Raw genomic sequence first — 16,201 nt, 5'->3', positions numbered from 1 at the left:
TCTATAGCCTAAAGAAATGTCTAAAAGGATTCAATGGCATGTTTAACCCTCTGGTGTTCTTTGTGTGGTGGTCAATAAAAAATACAAAAATAATTCACTGAATGTACCTATATTTTAGTTTGATAATTTTTGTTTAATATGTTGTATTTTTAGGGGATTGAATGGTGTTAAATTATTGTAACGAGGTTTGTGGCTCTTATCTTTCTTGTGGGGAAGGAAGAAGGCGGGGTCGGTATGACTGGGACTAGAAACTTTTATTTTCACAATGCAACTAGTAAACATAAACACGCACGAGGGCGTAAAACTCCGACTCTCAAAACTCTCACAGCTCAGAAATCATTTCCTCGCTCAGGCTCAGGCTCAGGCTCAGGCTGTGTCTAGTCCCAGTCCAAACTCTCTCTCCCTCTCTCTCCTCACGCAGCGGCTTTTGTGCTGTCTCTCCACGCCAATTACTGCAATTAGACACAGGTGTTAATCATTTGCACTTGACCTACTTACTCCCCGCTCTGTCCCATACCTTCTCTCCCGCTACAGACCTCGCGAAACCACGCCCCCTCCGCCACATACCCCCACCGCCCGACTCAGGCCGGGGAGCCATCCGGCCTGCAGCCTCCCCCCCCCGTCCTGGAGAGGAAGTCAGCCACAGCCATCTGAGCACCCGGCCTGTGGATCACCTTGAACTTAAATGGCTGTAAAGCTAGATACCAACGGGTGATCCGCGCATTGGTATCCTTCATGCGGTGGAGCCACTGCAGAGGGGCGTGGTCCGAACAGAGGGTGAACTCCCGCCCCAGGAGGTAGTAGCGGAGGGTGAGGACGGCCCACCTGATGGCTAGACACTCCTTCTCTATGGTGCTGTACATCGTCTCTCTCTTAGAGAGCTTGCGACTGATGTACAGCACCGGCCGTTCCTCACCCCCCACCTCCTGGGACAGTACAGCGCCCAACCCCCTGTCCGAGGCATCCGTCTGTAGAGAAAAAGGGAGAGAAAAGTTAGGAGCTTGTAAGAGCGGGCCACCACACAGAGCAGCCTTTATCTGAGTAAAAGCCTGCTGGCACCGCTCCGTCCACTGAACCGTATCTGGTACCTCCTTTTTAGTTAAATCAGTCAGCGGGCTAGCGAGGTCCGAATAGTTAGGCACAAACCTTCTGTAATATCCCGCTAGCCCCAGGAACTGTCTAACCTCCTTCTTGGTCTTGGGTCTCGGACAGGTCGCAACTGCCGCCGTCTTATCAATTTGGGGACGCACCTGTCCATGACCCAAGTGGAAGCCCAGATATCTTACTTCCACCCGCCCAATTGCACACTTCTTCGGGTCGGCCGTGAGCCCCGCTCTTCTCAGCGACTTCAGGACAGCCCGCAAGTGCTGCATATGCCGCTGCCAATCCGCACTGTAGATGATGATGTCATCCAGATATGCGGCGGCATACGCAGCATGCGGCCGGAGAATTCTGTCCATCAGACGCTGGAAGGTCGCGGGAGCCCCGAACAAGCCGAACGGAAGTGTGACGAATTGGTGTAAACCGAACGGCGTGGTGAAAGCTGTTTTCTCTTTGGACATGGGAGACAAGGGGATCTGCCAATATCCCTTGGTTAAGTCCAGCGTCGAATAAAAACAAGCGGTCCCTAGCCGATCAAGCAATTCGTCCACCCTCGGCATTGGATAAGCATCAAATTTAGACACCGCGTTCACCTTACGATAGTCCACGCAGAACCGTACGGAGCCGTCCGTTTTAGGCACTAAAACTATCGGGCTCGCCCAGTCGCTGTTGGACTCTTCTATTACTCCCATATCGAGCATTGCTGCTAATTCCTCCTGCACCACTTTTTTTTGTGCTCAGGTAAACGGTACGGCCGGCTGCGAACTACCACACCCGGCTCGGTCTCGACGTGGTGTTGAATGAGGTCCGTTCGACCCGGTAGGGGTGAGAACACGTCTGCAAACTCTGCTTGTAAGTGTTTCACGTCAGTGAGCTGCGAGGGTGAGAGGTGATTTCCCCCAGGGGCCAGCGCGATAGATTGCACTTTTTGGATTGCCTCTGGCCCGAGATCCTCCTCCCCACTCACCACCGTCGCTAGCATCACTGCGTCCGCCTCCACCCACTTTTTTAACAGGTTGAGATGGTAAATTTATCGTGCCCCGTCCCTATCCGACCGAATGACCTCATAGTCGAGATCTCCCACTCGCCGTGTGACCACGAACGGCCCTTGCCACTTAGCTAGTAATTTAGAGCTCGAGGTAGGGAGTAATACAAGCACCTTCTCTCCCGGTGTAAATTTACGGAGCCTAGCGCCTCTGTTATATAGCTGTCTCTGTCTGTCCTGAGCCTGGAGCAAATTCTCCCGAGACAGCCGCCCCAAAGTGTGGAGTTTTGCTCTCAACTCCAGGACATACTGAATTTCGTTCTTGCTCGCAGAAGGTCCGTCCTCCCAAGCTTCCCTAAGGACGTCCAGCACCCCCCGCGGCTGGCGCCCATAGAGCAGCTCGAAGGGGGAAAACCCTGTGGAGGCTTGGGGGACCTCGCGGACAGCGAATAACAGGGGCTCTAGCCATTTATCCCAATTTTTGGCGTCCTCGTGCACAAACTTACGAATCATGGCTTTCAACGTGCGATTAAAGCGTTCCACCAGCCCGTCTGTTTGTGGGTGATAGACGCTGGTGCGAATCGATTTAATGCCCAACAATTCGTAGAGTTCGCGGATTGTCCGTGACATAAACGCCGTGCCTTGATCGGTGAGAATTTCTTTCGGAATTCCCACCCGGGAGATTAACGAGAACAGTGCGCCCGCTACACTTTTCGCCGAAATAGTGCGGAGCGGAACTGCCTCGGGATATCGCGTTGCATAGTCCACCAGGACTAATGCAAAGCGATGTCCCCGTGCTGACCGCTCTAATGGCCCGATGAGGTCCATCCCAATTCGCGCGAAGGGGACCTCCATCAGCGGAAGGGGGCACAATGGTGCTTTTGGGGTGGCCGGTGGGTTCACCAACTGACATTCCCGACACGACGCACACCACCTGCGTACAGTCTCGTGAATGCCCGGCCAAAAAAAACGGGCCATTAGACGGTTTAATGTTGCCGTTTGTCCTAAGTGCCGGGCCATTGGATTCACATGAGCCGCCTGGAAAAGCATTTCCCGGCGGCTTTTTGGTACTAACAACTGGGTTGTATCCTGCTTTGACTGGGCGTCTTGGGTCACCCGATACAACCGGTCTCTTATCACTGCAAAATGTGGATAGGTGAGCGGCCGGTCCGGATGGAGGAGGTGGCCGTCGATGGACCGGACCTGATTGAATGCGTTTTTGAGCGTCTCGTCCCGGGACTGCTCCAGGGGAAAGTCATCATGGTCCGAGAGAATGGGACCACTCAGACCACTCTGTTCCCCCTGAAGGTTTCCCGGAGGTCCCGAATCCACCTCCCCCACCTGCACCGTCGTCACCTTCCCTCCCCCCTTCTCCCAAGAGGCATCCGTACACAAGTGTTCCAATAATTTATTAAACGCAGGCCAATTCGTTCCCAAAATTACCGGATGCCGGAGGTGCGGGTTAACTGCTACCTCCACACTATGCGTTTGTCCCCGAAATTGAATATCCACGGGCACCAACGGATAGTTCACCACTTCCCCGTGCACACACCTCACCTTAACCATGCGGCTATTACCCAATGCCCTAGGATGGATCAGGCTTTGATGTATCGAGGTCTGGTTACAACCTGAATCCACCAAAGCCTGATACGTACCCCCCTTGATACTCACTGGTATCTGGTACAGGCCAGCTTGATCGGGGGCGGCTTGTGGCGCATCGGGGACCCGGATCAGCGTCCCCACCTCCATAATGGGACACCGGTCAATGAAATGCCCTGGGTCCCCGCAGCGCCAACAAGCCGGCCCAGACTTCCCTGCCACCCTAGTGGCTGGAAGTAGGTCAGACAATTGGCGTGTTGGGCGAAGACGAAGGGCCGACCGGACTCTTCGAGGGCCAGGTCTTTATAGTCCAGGAGATTCTGGACTGGCAGTTGGTGGGCGGCTACCTGCGCCTCTCCGGACAGCAGCGGCAGGAGCCGCATTGGCCAGTCCGCCTTGGGCCATCCCCGGAGCTCGGCGGTCCGCTCAAAGAGATCCACGAAGGCCTCCGGATCATCTTGAGGCCCCATTTTGCTCAGTGGTACGGCGGCCGCCGAGTCGGTGGTGCGGGAGGGGATGGCCCGAATCTCCCGGTCCATCCAGCTCCGGAACAGCTCGCGGTCTTCATGCTGGGCCTGGAGGAGCACCTCGAACCTCTTGTTCTGCTCCTCTCTTACGGCCCGCAGATCTTGGTGCGTTTCCTGATGAAGACCGGCGAGCGATTGTACCAGGTCCGCAAGTGGGGTTCTTGACGGGGTCTCCATAACGGCGGCGGCGTTCTTCTTCCCTCCTGGGTTTCGGCACCAGTGTAACGAGGTTTGTGGCTCTTATCTTTCTTGTGGGGAAGGAAGAAGGCGGGGTCGGTATGACTGGGACTAGAAACTTTTATTTTCACAATGCAACTGGTAAACATAAACACGCACGAGGGCGTAAAACTCCGTCTCTCAAAACTCTCACAGCTCAGAAATCATTTCCTCGCTCAGGCTCAGGCTCAGGCTGTGTCTAGTCCCAGTCCAAACTCTCTCTCCCTCTCTCTCCTCCCACAGCGGCTTTTGTGCTGTCTCTCCACGCCAATTACTGCAATTAGACACAGGTGTTAATCATTTGCACTTGACCTACTTACTCCCATTCTGTCCCATACCTTCTCTCCCGCTACAGACCTCACGAAACCACGCCCCCTCCGCCACAATTATATTTATGGAATAGTTCAGATCTATTTATTACCTGTTTAACCCGAGAAAAAGACCCAAAACGGTCATACATGTTGAATCTTTGGAGCAACAGACTGAAGTTTTGGTCTCTTTTATTGCCCCAACTGAGATTATAGCAAGCTTCAATAATTCCCTCCCTCTTCCCTCTCTCGCTCTCTCACACACTCTCTTTAATTTTCCCTCCCTCTCTCTCTCACACACACACTCTTTCTCTCTCTCACGCACTCTCACATTTTCTCTCCCTCTTCCCTCTCTCTCTCACACACACACACACACACACACACACACACACACACACACACACACACACACACACACACACACACACACACACACACACACACATACTTTCTCTCTCTCTCTCTCTCTCTCTCTCTCTCTCTCTTTCTCTCTCTCTCTCTCTCTCTCTCTCTCACACACACACACACACACACACACACACACAGGTCAGCTGATCTGCTGCGTCATCGTCATTTGTCCATAGCAACAGTATTTGGACGGTTTGTGTGGCTGTGAGTCGGATCGTTGCTGGAGATTTTGCAATTTTTACTAGTAGGAATTCAAATTATAAAGCTCTCTAATCCAATTTTTACTGGTAGGGATTCCAGTTATAAATCTTAAAATAATCTTGTTTTCTGTTTGAATTAAGATTATTTTTCTCACCCCATTGGCAGATTATTTATCTTATTTTAAGCAAAAACTCTCTTCATTTTGAGTTATTTTCCCCCAAAACAAGACAATTACTTTTGCTTGTCTAGTAAATGTTTCTTAATGTAAGAATTTTTAGATATTTGGACGAGAAACAAGACAGAAATACTGAGTAAGAAGAGCATTTTTGGAGTGCAAACACGACCGAACCGCTAGAGGTAGTAATGCCGATCATACACTCGTTACTTTTGCTTTCTAATGTTTACATTCCAGAGACGGAGTGTTTCGGGGACGTGTTCCCGTGCAGCGTCCGATACGAACTAAAAGAGTCGAGCACTGCTGCTTCGGTCCCTTCCACGGTCCTGACAGTTCGTTTATTATGGTGTGGCTTTCTTAGCATGTATTTATTAGGACCAAATGTCTGATTTATTTAAAACTTAACTTAAGTGGCAAATGATGCAAAAATCTTTTAAATATATCCAGCCATGAAGGAAATTGGGAGCTTTTTACAAAAATGTCTTATATCTTATTATATGTGGAGGTATTTAAAAAAAGCTCAGCTTAAAGATTACTGTATTTATGTGCCGTTTATGTACACGTGAGTTCTCCAAACGAGGGGAATGTGGTTTTTAATTGCACTAAATTAGGAGTTGGTGAGATTGTGTGTACTATTTTAAGATCTGAAATGCTGTTTTATTGACATTCTCCAGCACTTTGCCCTGAAAACTTTGTTTTATTTTCCAAAACTTTGCACTAATTTCCAAAAATACTGCACCTGAAGTGTTTTGATACACGATCTCCTGCTTAAATTAACTTTTTTGTCCATTAATGACTAAATTAACAGTTTGTATTGCCTTTTTTGTACCATTTAGTATCAGCTCGTATGTGAATTGAATTTTTTGTCTGTTTTCACGAATTGAAGTCATAAAAATACAGTTTTGCCAAATGTTGTTCCATCATCTCTAAACTTTAGTTTGCATGAATAAACTCTGTAAATATGTAAATATCTGTGACGTCACTGTATTTCTGAACCCGGATCACTGTGTCCCTCTAGTGGATGCAAACGACACAAAAACACGCCAAAAATGGCATATAATATATTTATACATAGATATGAATGCATTTACACTGCAAAAATGCTTTTCTTAGTATTTGTGTCTTGTTTGTAGTCAAAATATCTAAAACATCTTACATTACGAAACATTTACTAGACAAGTAAAAATTATTGTCTTGGTAAAAAAAAAACTCAAAATGAAGAGTTTTTGCTTAAAATAAGCTAAATAATCTGCAAATGGGATGAGTAAAATAATCTTAAAAATTATAAAAATAAAGTTAAAAAAATAAAGTTACTTAAAAATAAAGTTAAATTATTTTTCTCACCCCATTGGCAGATTATTTATTTTATTTTAAGCAAAAACTCTCTTCATTTTGAGTTATTTTTCCCCCAAAACAAGACAATTACTTTTGCTTGTCTAGTAAATACTTCTTCTTTTAAGAATTTTTAGATGTTTAGACTAGAAACGAGACAAAAATACTGAGTAAGAAAAGCCTTTTTTGCAGTGTATTTTTATTATTTTTTAATTTCATACAGTCACTAAATATAAGATCAACGCAGGTCTAATTGACATCATGTGAGTTCGTGTAAGTTTCGTTTCTGAGAAAGTTCTGCCCATCATGATAAACCAGTCCAAGAACACTAAACTGCAACACACACACACACACACACACACGCACGCACTGAGAGACCTGCTGAAAACATGTCCGGCGAAGGTAATGAAACATCAATTACTCATTAGACGATTACAGATGCTTGATTACGTTATCCTTGTCGTAAATAAGGATTTGTTTGTTGTGATCATTTTCATGTTATTGCTGTATGCTGTAAGTTTATTATTTCTCTCTAAATCCCGATTGCAGGAGTAATGTTTCGCTCTTCTCGTAAATGTAGGCTACGGGACGAGGCACACCCTTAGACAAATGTACTTTTCTCCCATCGCAGGAAAATATAAGCCTGTGTATTTGTATTGAACATTGATGGAGCAATAGATTTAGTGTGAAAATCAATCGTTAAGTGTGTTTGTTAAAAAATCGTGACGTGGCGAGGGTGTTGTTCAGAACAATCACTGTAACATCGGTTTATTTTGATAAATAAAATAATTCAATTTGTTGGATAAATACACCGATCGATCAGGCATAACATTATGATATTATCCTAATATTGTGTTGCTCCTCCTTGTGCCCTACAATCTCTCTGGGAGATATTCTCTCCAGACTACTGAGTTTTATTGTTTCATTGCAGGGCGTTGGATCTCAGATTTTGTCTTAGCAGTAAAACTGGTCCTTACATTCACACCCTCTTTAGTTTCACTTCCACCAATCCATCGGCTGTTAATGATCTAACTGCTCATTCCAGCTCATCCACTTCTCATCCAGCACCTACCGCACTTCTCAAACCTGCCTATCTGCTATCTCTTCTCCTATTGCTCATCTGATCAGCTGTTCTTTTTCTTCTGGATCTGTCCCGCTATCATTAAAATCAGCTGCGCTCAAAGAAACGTAGACTCTTCTGTTACGCGTAACTTCCGACATATATCTAATCTTCCTTTAGTCGCCAAGCTCCTTGAAAAAGTAAAATGGTAAATGGACTGCATTTATAGCGCTTCCAACAGACCCTATGGCCATCCAAAGCGCTTTACATATTGCCTCACATTCACTCATTCATACACTCCTTCATTCACTCATTCATTCACCCATTCATACACTCATTCATTCACCCATTCATTCACTCCTTCTTTATTCACCCATTCATTCACTCATTCATTCACCCATTCATACACTCATTCATTCACCCATTCATTCACTCATTCATTCACCCATTCATACACTCATTCATTCACTCATTCATTCACCCATTCATTCACCCATTCATTCACTCATTCATTCACCCATTCATACACTCATTCATTCACCCATTCATTCACTCACTCATTCATACACTCATTCATTCACTCACTCATTCATACACTCATTCATACACTAATTCATTCACTCATTCATTCACTCGTTCATTCACCCATTCATACACTCATTCATACACCCATTCATTCACTCATTCATACACCCATTCATTCACTCATTCATTCACCCATTCATTCACTCATTCATACACCCATTCATTCTCTCATTCATTCACCCATTCATACACCCATTCATTCACTCATTCATACACACACCCATTCATTCACTCATTCATTCACTTATTCATTCTCTCATTCATTCACCCATTCATACACCAATTCATTCACCCATTCATTCACTCATTCATACACTCATTCATTCACTCATTCATTCACTCATTCATTCACTCATTCATACACCCATTCATACACCAATTAATTCACTCATTCATACACTCACTCATTCATACACCCATTCATTCACCCATTCATACACCAATTCATTCACCCATTCATTCACTCATTCATACACTCATTCATTCACCCATTCATACACCCATTCATTCACACATTCATTCACTCATTCATACACCCATTCATACACCCATTCATACACCCATTCATTCACTCATTCATACACTCATTCATACACCCATTCATACACCCATTCATTCACTCATTCATACACCCATTCATTCACTCATTCGTTCACTCATTCATACACCCATTCATACACCAATTCATTCACTCATTCATACACTCATTCATTCACTCATTCATACACCCATTCATACACCCATTCATTCACTCATTCATACACTCATTCATACACCCATTCATACACCCATTCATTCACTCATTCATACACCCATTCATTCACTCATTCGTTCACTCATTCATACACCCATTCATACACCAATTCATTCACTCATTCATACACTCATTCATTCACTCATTCATACACTCATTCATACACTCATTCATTCACCCATTCATACACCGACGGTAGCTGCCTCTGAGCCTAAAGCTCATGTCTCTGCTAGCAATCTTCTTGATCCCTTTCAATCTGTTTTTCCGTCAGGCCACAGCACTGAAACAGTGCTAGTAAAAACTAATAATGACTTGCTATTGTCTGCTGATTCTGGTTGTCTTACTGTTCTCATTGACTTAACTGCTGCATTTAATACTATATCTCATCATATACTCACCTCTTGGCCAGCAGCTATCAGTGTCACGGGTAGTGCTTTATCTTGGTTCATTTCATATCTCACCGACGACAGACAATTTTTATTGCCATTCAGAACTTCAAATCTTCTCCGTGTTCTCTCTCCAACATGTCCTCCAACCAATGCGCCTATATAGGTTGTTTGTCACTTCCTTGCAATATGACCCATGGGAGCGTTTACTAAAGTTGCGCCAATATTGTCAATATTTTAATTTATGAAATACGACACATAGGAGCGTTTTCTAAAGTTGTGCTCCTACTGACAGCAGGACACTTTCATTTTAAAGCATTGTTCCCTTTTATCTGTTTACTAGTTTAGGTTTTACATTGCTCAGTTGGTAAAGCATTGCACTACTCAACAACCACATGCGATCGTGCGATCGTGAGTTCGATCCCAGGGAGAACATGTGCTCATAAAGTGTGTATGCTCTATAAATCGCTGGGTAGGTTTAGGGATGAGTTGGGTGTAGTTGTGAATTAAAACTAATATTTTCCTGAATGGAAATAAAAAAAGTCACAACATTGCATCAAAATGAACAGGTACAATTTTGATTGGTACACTGTAAAAAATGTGTGTTGGTTTTTGTTGGTTTTACTTAAAAAAGTAAGTAACCTGGTTGCCTTAAAATTTTGAGTTTATTGAAATTAAAAATTTGAGTTGATACAATGAAGGAAATTTGTTCAATAAATAGAAACTCAAAATATTATTGTATCTGAACCACATAAAAAAAGCACTATTTGGCTGTCATCAGAAATAAAACACACACAATTACCCAATATGCTTACAAAATCTTTTAATAATATTTTAATAAAGGTTGCTGAATCTCAAAAAAAATTAATTGTATTAACTCAAAATTTTGAATTTCAATGAACTCAAAATTTTAAGGCAACCAGGAAACTTTTTTTCGAAATCATTTTTTACAGTGTAATGACAGTCATACCTCATTTCATGAAGTCAGACGTGACACGACACTGTCATTATTTTTACGCCAGCTAGAGGGCGCATTACTTTAAAACGTAAATATAGATCGTAATAAGGTGCTAGAAAAACGACCTATAGAGTTGTTGGAGGACAGGTTGTCTGTCTCTCAGGGTGTTCCTCAAGGCTCTGTTCTTTATGAACTTTTTGAAGTGTCGTGGTAGCTGTCAACGGAGAGACAGAAAGCTCTCAGATTCATTTGTGTTCTGTAGATGATGAAAGTCTAATGCTGTGTTCACACCAGACACGAATGACGCGATAAGCGAGAGTGATTTAAGTTTAATTGACTTTGATTAAGTCAATGCAAAGACACGAAGACATTCTGTGACGCGAATCGCGCAAATGAGGCCGCAAATTACGTGATTTCTGCAAAAGCGTTTGACACGTGAAATGCGTGAATTTGTGCGGATCGTGCAACTTGAAAAATCTGGCTTTGGCGGATATTCACCACGTTAACCAATCATGAGCTTGCTCTAGTGGAGACTAGCCTGACCCACATCAAGATGTTTGGTCTGGAAACTCTCCATTGACGGCTCAATCCGAGGGGCGGATAAACGGTTGTCTTTCAAACTCCCTCTGCACGCGATAGGATAGCGCTACACCAACCAGAGCAACGAAGGTGAAGCGGAGCTAGATTAAACAGTTTAAACAGATTAAACTGATCAAAGCTGATTCGAAAGACCGCCGTTCGCCAGTTTCTGTGTTTACTAGAAGAACGCAAACGCAACTCGGCCGTCGTCATTATGGCCCCGCCCACCGACTCTATACACGATGTGATTGGCCCGGCAAGAGTCAGGGGAATACAGCTCAGAGGGGTACTGAGAGTTTCTAGACGACACTTGCGGGCAGATTAAATTTGCTGCCGCTAGGGTGCGTCTAGATTTCTAGGCTAGTAGAGACTAGGGGTGACCCCTAATAGTCGAAGATTCGATGCATCGATATGCAGGACCGGATTCGACCACTGATCTCATGGTCGAATCTTTGCGGGTGTTATGAAACGAGGATCATACCATTTTGGCAATATGGGTGTGCTCAATCTTAGTGTTATAAAGACGTTGCTGAGCTTCGCACCGGACGCGCCGCGCCTTTAAAATTCGAACACATACACCAACGGCTGCATTCAACGCCTGTCTGCCGCGATTAAATGTATATTTAGGGACTCCTAAGAGCCTCTGATTTGCAGACCTAAGTGCTCTCCCTGGGTGGTGTTCAATCTGTAAGGTATTGTGGTGCTTATCCATGTAATGATTTAAAAACCAATAACAGTACCTTAAAATCAATTCAATGGCGCACAGGCAACCAGTGGAGGGAGCGTAGGATGGGGTGATATGTTCAATTTTTCGAGCTCCCGTTAAAACTCTAGCAGCTGCATTTTGAACCATTTGAAGGCGGTTGAAGGAGGCCTGCCCAATCCCCAGATATAGAGTCTAGTGGTGATAAAAGCATGGATAACTCTTTCAAAGTTATTAAGAGAGAGAAACGACTTTGTTTTAATCAGAACACGCAATTGATAAAAACTTGACTTTACAACTTGATTTACCTGCCTATCAAGCTTTAAGGCGCTGTCAAGTATAACACCCACATTTTTCACGTATGGTTTAACAAAGGGCGCCAACACACTCAGATTTAATTTTGAAATGTTTTTGTCAACAGAGGAGGCAAACACCACAACCTCCGTTTTGCTCTCATTAAGACTTATAAAGTTTAAAGACATCCATACTTTAATGTCATCAAGGCAAGCTGTCACAGTGTCTAAATTATTTGCATGTTTTATAGGGAAATATATTTGTGTGTCGTCTGCATAACAATGGTAACTAATACCATACTTTCGAAAGATAGATCCAAGTGGAAGTAAATAAATTTACTCTTCACGAACCCGGAGGGAAGACACAGACCCGACTGGACCCGATTGTCTCATATTACACAATAAACTGCTGTTAACAAATTAATAAACAAGCTGCGGAAATAACTTTGTCTCAGTCAGCCTACCTAACGATATATAGCCGCTGTCTCCCTTCCTTGTACCTGATTGTGAAGTATTACAATATTCCTCTGTAATTGTTCCAAGCATGCTTAATTCACTCATTTCAGCTGTAAAAGTCAACTTTATTTCACAGTGACGGATTTATGAGTTAACTCGCATAATAACTCTGACTGTTTACCCTTTTGAACTAATAACTATTGGTCGTTCAGTGCCATGGCCGCTTGCGTTAGCATTATTTATTTGCCATAATCTCTCTGAGCCGAGTCTGACTAGCCGAACTACAACGTTAACAGGCCCGGGACCCGAAGTAATAGATTGGGACCCGACCCGGACCTGGCTGACCATTTAAAATATAGACCCGAATCCGTACTGGTCCCAGGTCGGATCCCGGGTCCCGGGTGCCCCGCGAAGACCTCTAGTGTGAACTTGTGTATTCTAATAAGCAGGTAAACTCAAAATGTTCAAGCGGGTCAATTACGCGCGAATATCACGATTTATTCACCAATATGGGTTCGGAGCGATATGAGGGTGAGGGATTAATGACAATTTACATTTTTTGGTTTTTATTTGTTTTTTAATACTTTTCCTCAGGATCAAAGATGCTCCACCGTGATCAGAGGATGAGTTCCAGCAGAAACTCAGACGCGAGACGGAGACCTGCTCAAACCTCCCAAAGCTCATTAGTCAGCGATCATCAGTTGACAGTAAATAAAGCGGCGAGCGAACTGCGTCTGGTTCTGCTGGGGAAAACAGGTGCGGGGAAAAGTGCCACAGGAAACACCATCCTGGGAATCAAGAGCTTTGATGATGGATTGAGCATGAGCTCGGTCACAAAAGAGTGCAAGAGAGAACATGCAAAGGTGGAGGAACGAGAGCTGGTTCTCATTGACACGCCTGGTTTTTATGACACGGACTTAACAGATAAACAACAACAAGAAGAGGTAATACATTGCATGGCTTTGTGTTCTCCGGGTCCTCATGCGTTTCTGCTCGTTGTTCCGATAAAGCGATTCACAGAGGAGCAGCAGAAAACCGTAGAGATGATTCTGAAGATGTTTCATGAGGACGTCACTCATCACACCATCCTCATATTCTCCCACGCGGACAGACTCAACGGACAAACTATTGAAGCGTTTATTTCAGGGCAAAGTCAGAAAGTCCAGGAGCTTGTGGAGCGATTTGGGAGGCGTTTTGTTGCTTTTGACAACACAAACCCTTCAAAACGAGATCAGGTGCGTCGACTTCTTCAGAAGGTGGACAAGCTGCTAGCTCAAAATGAGAACCGCCACTTCACCAGTCCAATCATGGAAGTCACGCAGCAAGCCCAGAAGATAATAGAAAAGAAAATACAAGATATGATGGCCGAAAGAATGCAGAAAATCAAAACGGAGGTGAGGAAACTGGCCGATGATCGATGGCTGCCGTTCATTACGTCCATGAATGAAGAGAGGCAAGACGCAGAGAGAAAAAAGAAACGCATACAAGACAGGATTAAACAGATCGAGGCGGATATGAAGAAAGAAGAGCTGAATGTGCCAGCGTTCCCTGAGAGGCTGAAGCGGTTCAGAGCATCTCTGGAGAGAGAGCGAGAGAGCCTGAGAAGACTGGAGGAAAGACAGATGGAGGAGGAGAAGGAGAGACTGGAAAGGGAAGAGCAGGAAAAGAAGGACTTGGACATCTGGATCCAAGAAGAGGAGCAGAGGAGACAGAGTGAAGAAGGGCAGGATTATGAATATTTCTTTACGCGCTATATGAAATATGTGAGTATGCTGGTCATGTTTATTCTGGGGGCCGGAGCCGCATACGCCCAAATGCTCCTGGCCTTTCTGTTCCCTGCCGCTCCAGCTGTAGAAGACAGATTTGCTGCCACGTCTTTGGTAAGCTTGCTTGGCGCTGCAGAAGGTGGGAGTGTGTTTTGGACAGCCACTGGATTTGCAACGAGAGCCGCAGGTTTAAAGTTGGCGGCGATGACACAGTGCTGCATTCAGTGATCCCGATCCGGATATGATTGGCGACCAAGAAATCCATCAACCAAGTTCAAACACAAATCAAAATTATGAAATACTTTTTTTAAATCCCTAAATGCATTGGTTATGCTTATTTGTGGGGCATTTGTGGATCTCTGTGGAGATCAGCTAAAACCAGCCAACCATTTTAGGCTTTTAGCTGGATTTTTTAGCAGGGCTCTTGATAATTAATTCACATAAATGCTATAATTAATAAATTTCATTCAAATAAAAGTAATGTAGAGCACTACTTTATCTCTGTCTGATTTAAAGCAGGCAGGACGCTAGATCTAACGACGAGTTGTAACTCATTATTTTCTGTTTGGCTTTGACTGTCGATGTTGGCAAATGACCATAAACGTAGGCTTTATTAAAGATTTGAATTAGGAATGTCAATTTACATAAATTCAATGTAGATCGTTGTTTAAATGAACGATCCATTAGTCGTTAATCTTATCTCTCAGTTGCGCTATAGTTCTTGTTACTTGATTCATGTTACTTAACAAAAGTGTTGTTTAAGGTTAGAAGCTTATAGGGAATATGACCATCACTTAACAAATGCTTTTATATTTGCTGATGCCGACAGTGCTCTATTTTCATAGCGGGAAGAAATATCTGTAAGGGATAATGTCCATCCATCCGGTTGTTATCTCAGAATAAACCCCTCCAGAGTGATCAGGACCCCGAGGCGAAGCGGAGCGTCACTCTGAAGGGGTTTATTCTGTGATAACAACCGGCTGGGTGGACATTATCCCGCTTATTACACGGCTACTGGTCTCAAATAAATAATTATTACACACTAAATATTGTCTTGAGATTGAATATTTTATTAGCTCTTACGCAAAGCTTCCGCGAAGAAAAACAGTTCCAGACTGCTTTAAGCCTTTATCTATTGCTGCTAAATGTTGAGAATGAATGCTGAAAGGGTTAGTTCAGCCAAAGATGAAACCAAGCCTATGATTTACTCACCCTCAGGTCATTATAGGTGTTTATGACATTCTTCTGTCAGACAAATACAATCAGAGTTATATTTAAAAAGTCCAGGCTAACGTTAATCCCAGCAGTAGTTGGAGCTGTTTCTGAAGTCCATTAAATGCAGCTGTCCGTCAAATAACGTGCTCCACACGACTCCGATGGGTTAATAGAGCCTTCTGATTCCAATCGATGCGTTTGTGTCAGAAAAATATCCATATTTAAAACGTTATAAAGGAAACCCGCCTTGAAGTCTTCCATTGTAACCCACGGCTGTTTGAGCCACAAGGTGGCGCCAGCGTTAAGCACAGAAGTAGACCCGGTCAAGATACCGCTGGAATGCGCGATTGACCAATCAGAATCAAGTATTTCACATGTCATATTTCATATATCGTCTCGGTTAGACACCAAACGATGTATTTGAATGAAAAAGCGCTGCCGACACACATTTAAACACAATGAGCAAACAATCAGCTCATTGATGTGATTGTGAGGCATCCGCCAACATTTACTGTGTGGTTTTAGTAACAGTTTTACCTTTGCTCTGGTTAAATGTGCTATATTAATAAAATGTACTTACTTACAATGTTCAAT

At 44.0% G+C, this 16,201-nt stretch overlaps 1 protein-coding gene across 1 annotated transcript; it reads left to right on the top strand.

Annotated features, from left to right (window-relative positions):
• The first annotated feature begins 7,215 nt into the window (after nt 1-7,215).
• LOC137089796 (GTPase IMAP family member 4-like) lies at nt 7,216-16,062 on the top strand. Its single transcript, XM_067453366.1, has 2 exons — nt 7,216-7,254; nt 13,221-16,062. The coding sequence occupies exons 1-2, from the start codon at nt 7,242-7,244 to the stop codon at nt 14,618-14,620; spliced, it is 1,413 nt and encodes a 470-aa protein (XP_067309467.1). The 5' UTR covers nt 7,216-7,241; the 3' UTR covers nt 14,621-16,062.
• The last annotated feature ends 139 nt before the right edge of the window (nt 16,063-16,201 follow it).

The sequence above is a fragment of the Pseudorasbora parva genome, chromosome 9 (assembly GCF_024679245.1).
Source record: "Pseudorasbora parva isolate DD20220531a chromosome 9, ASM2467924v1, whole genome shotgun sequence".
Taxonomy (NCBI): domain Eukaryota; kingdom Metazoa; phylum Chordata; class Actinopteri; order Cypriniformes; family Gobionidae; genus Pseudorasbora; species Pseudorasbora parva.
Note: the sequence above shows the minus strand (reverse complement) of the source record. Positions and strands in the feature narration are given on the sequence as shown.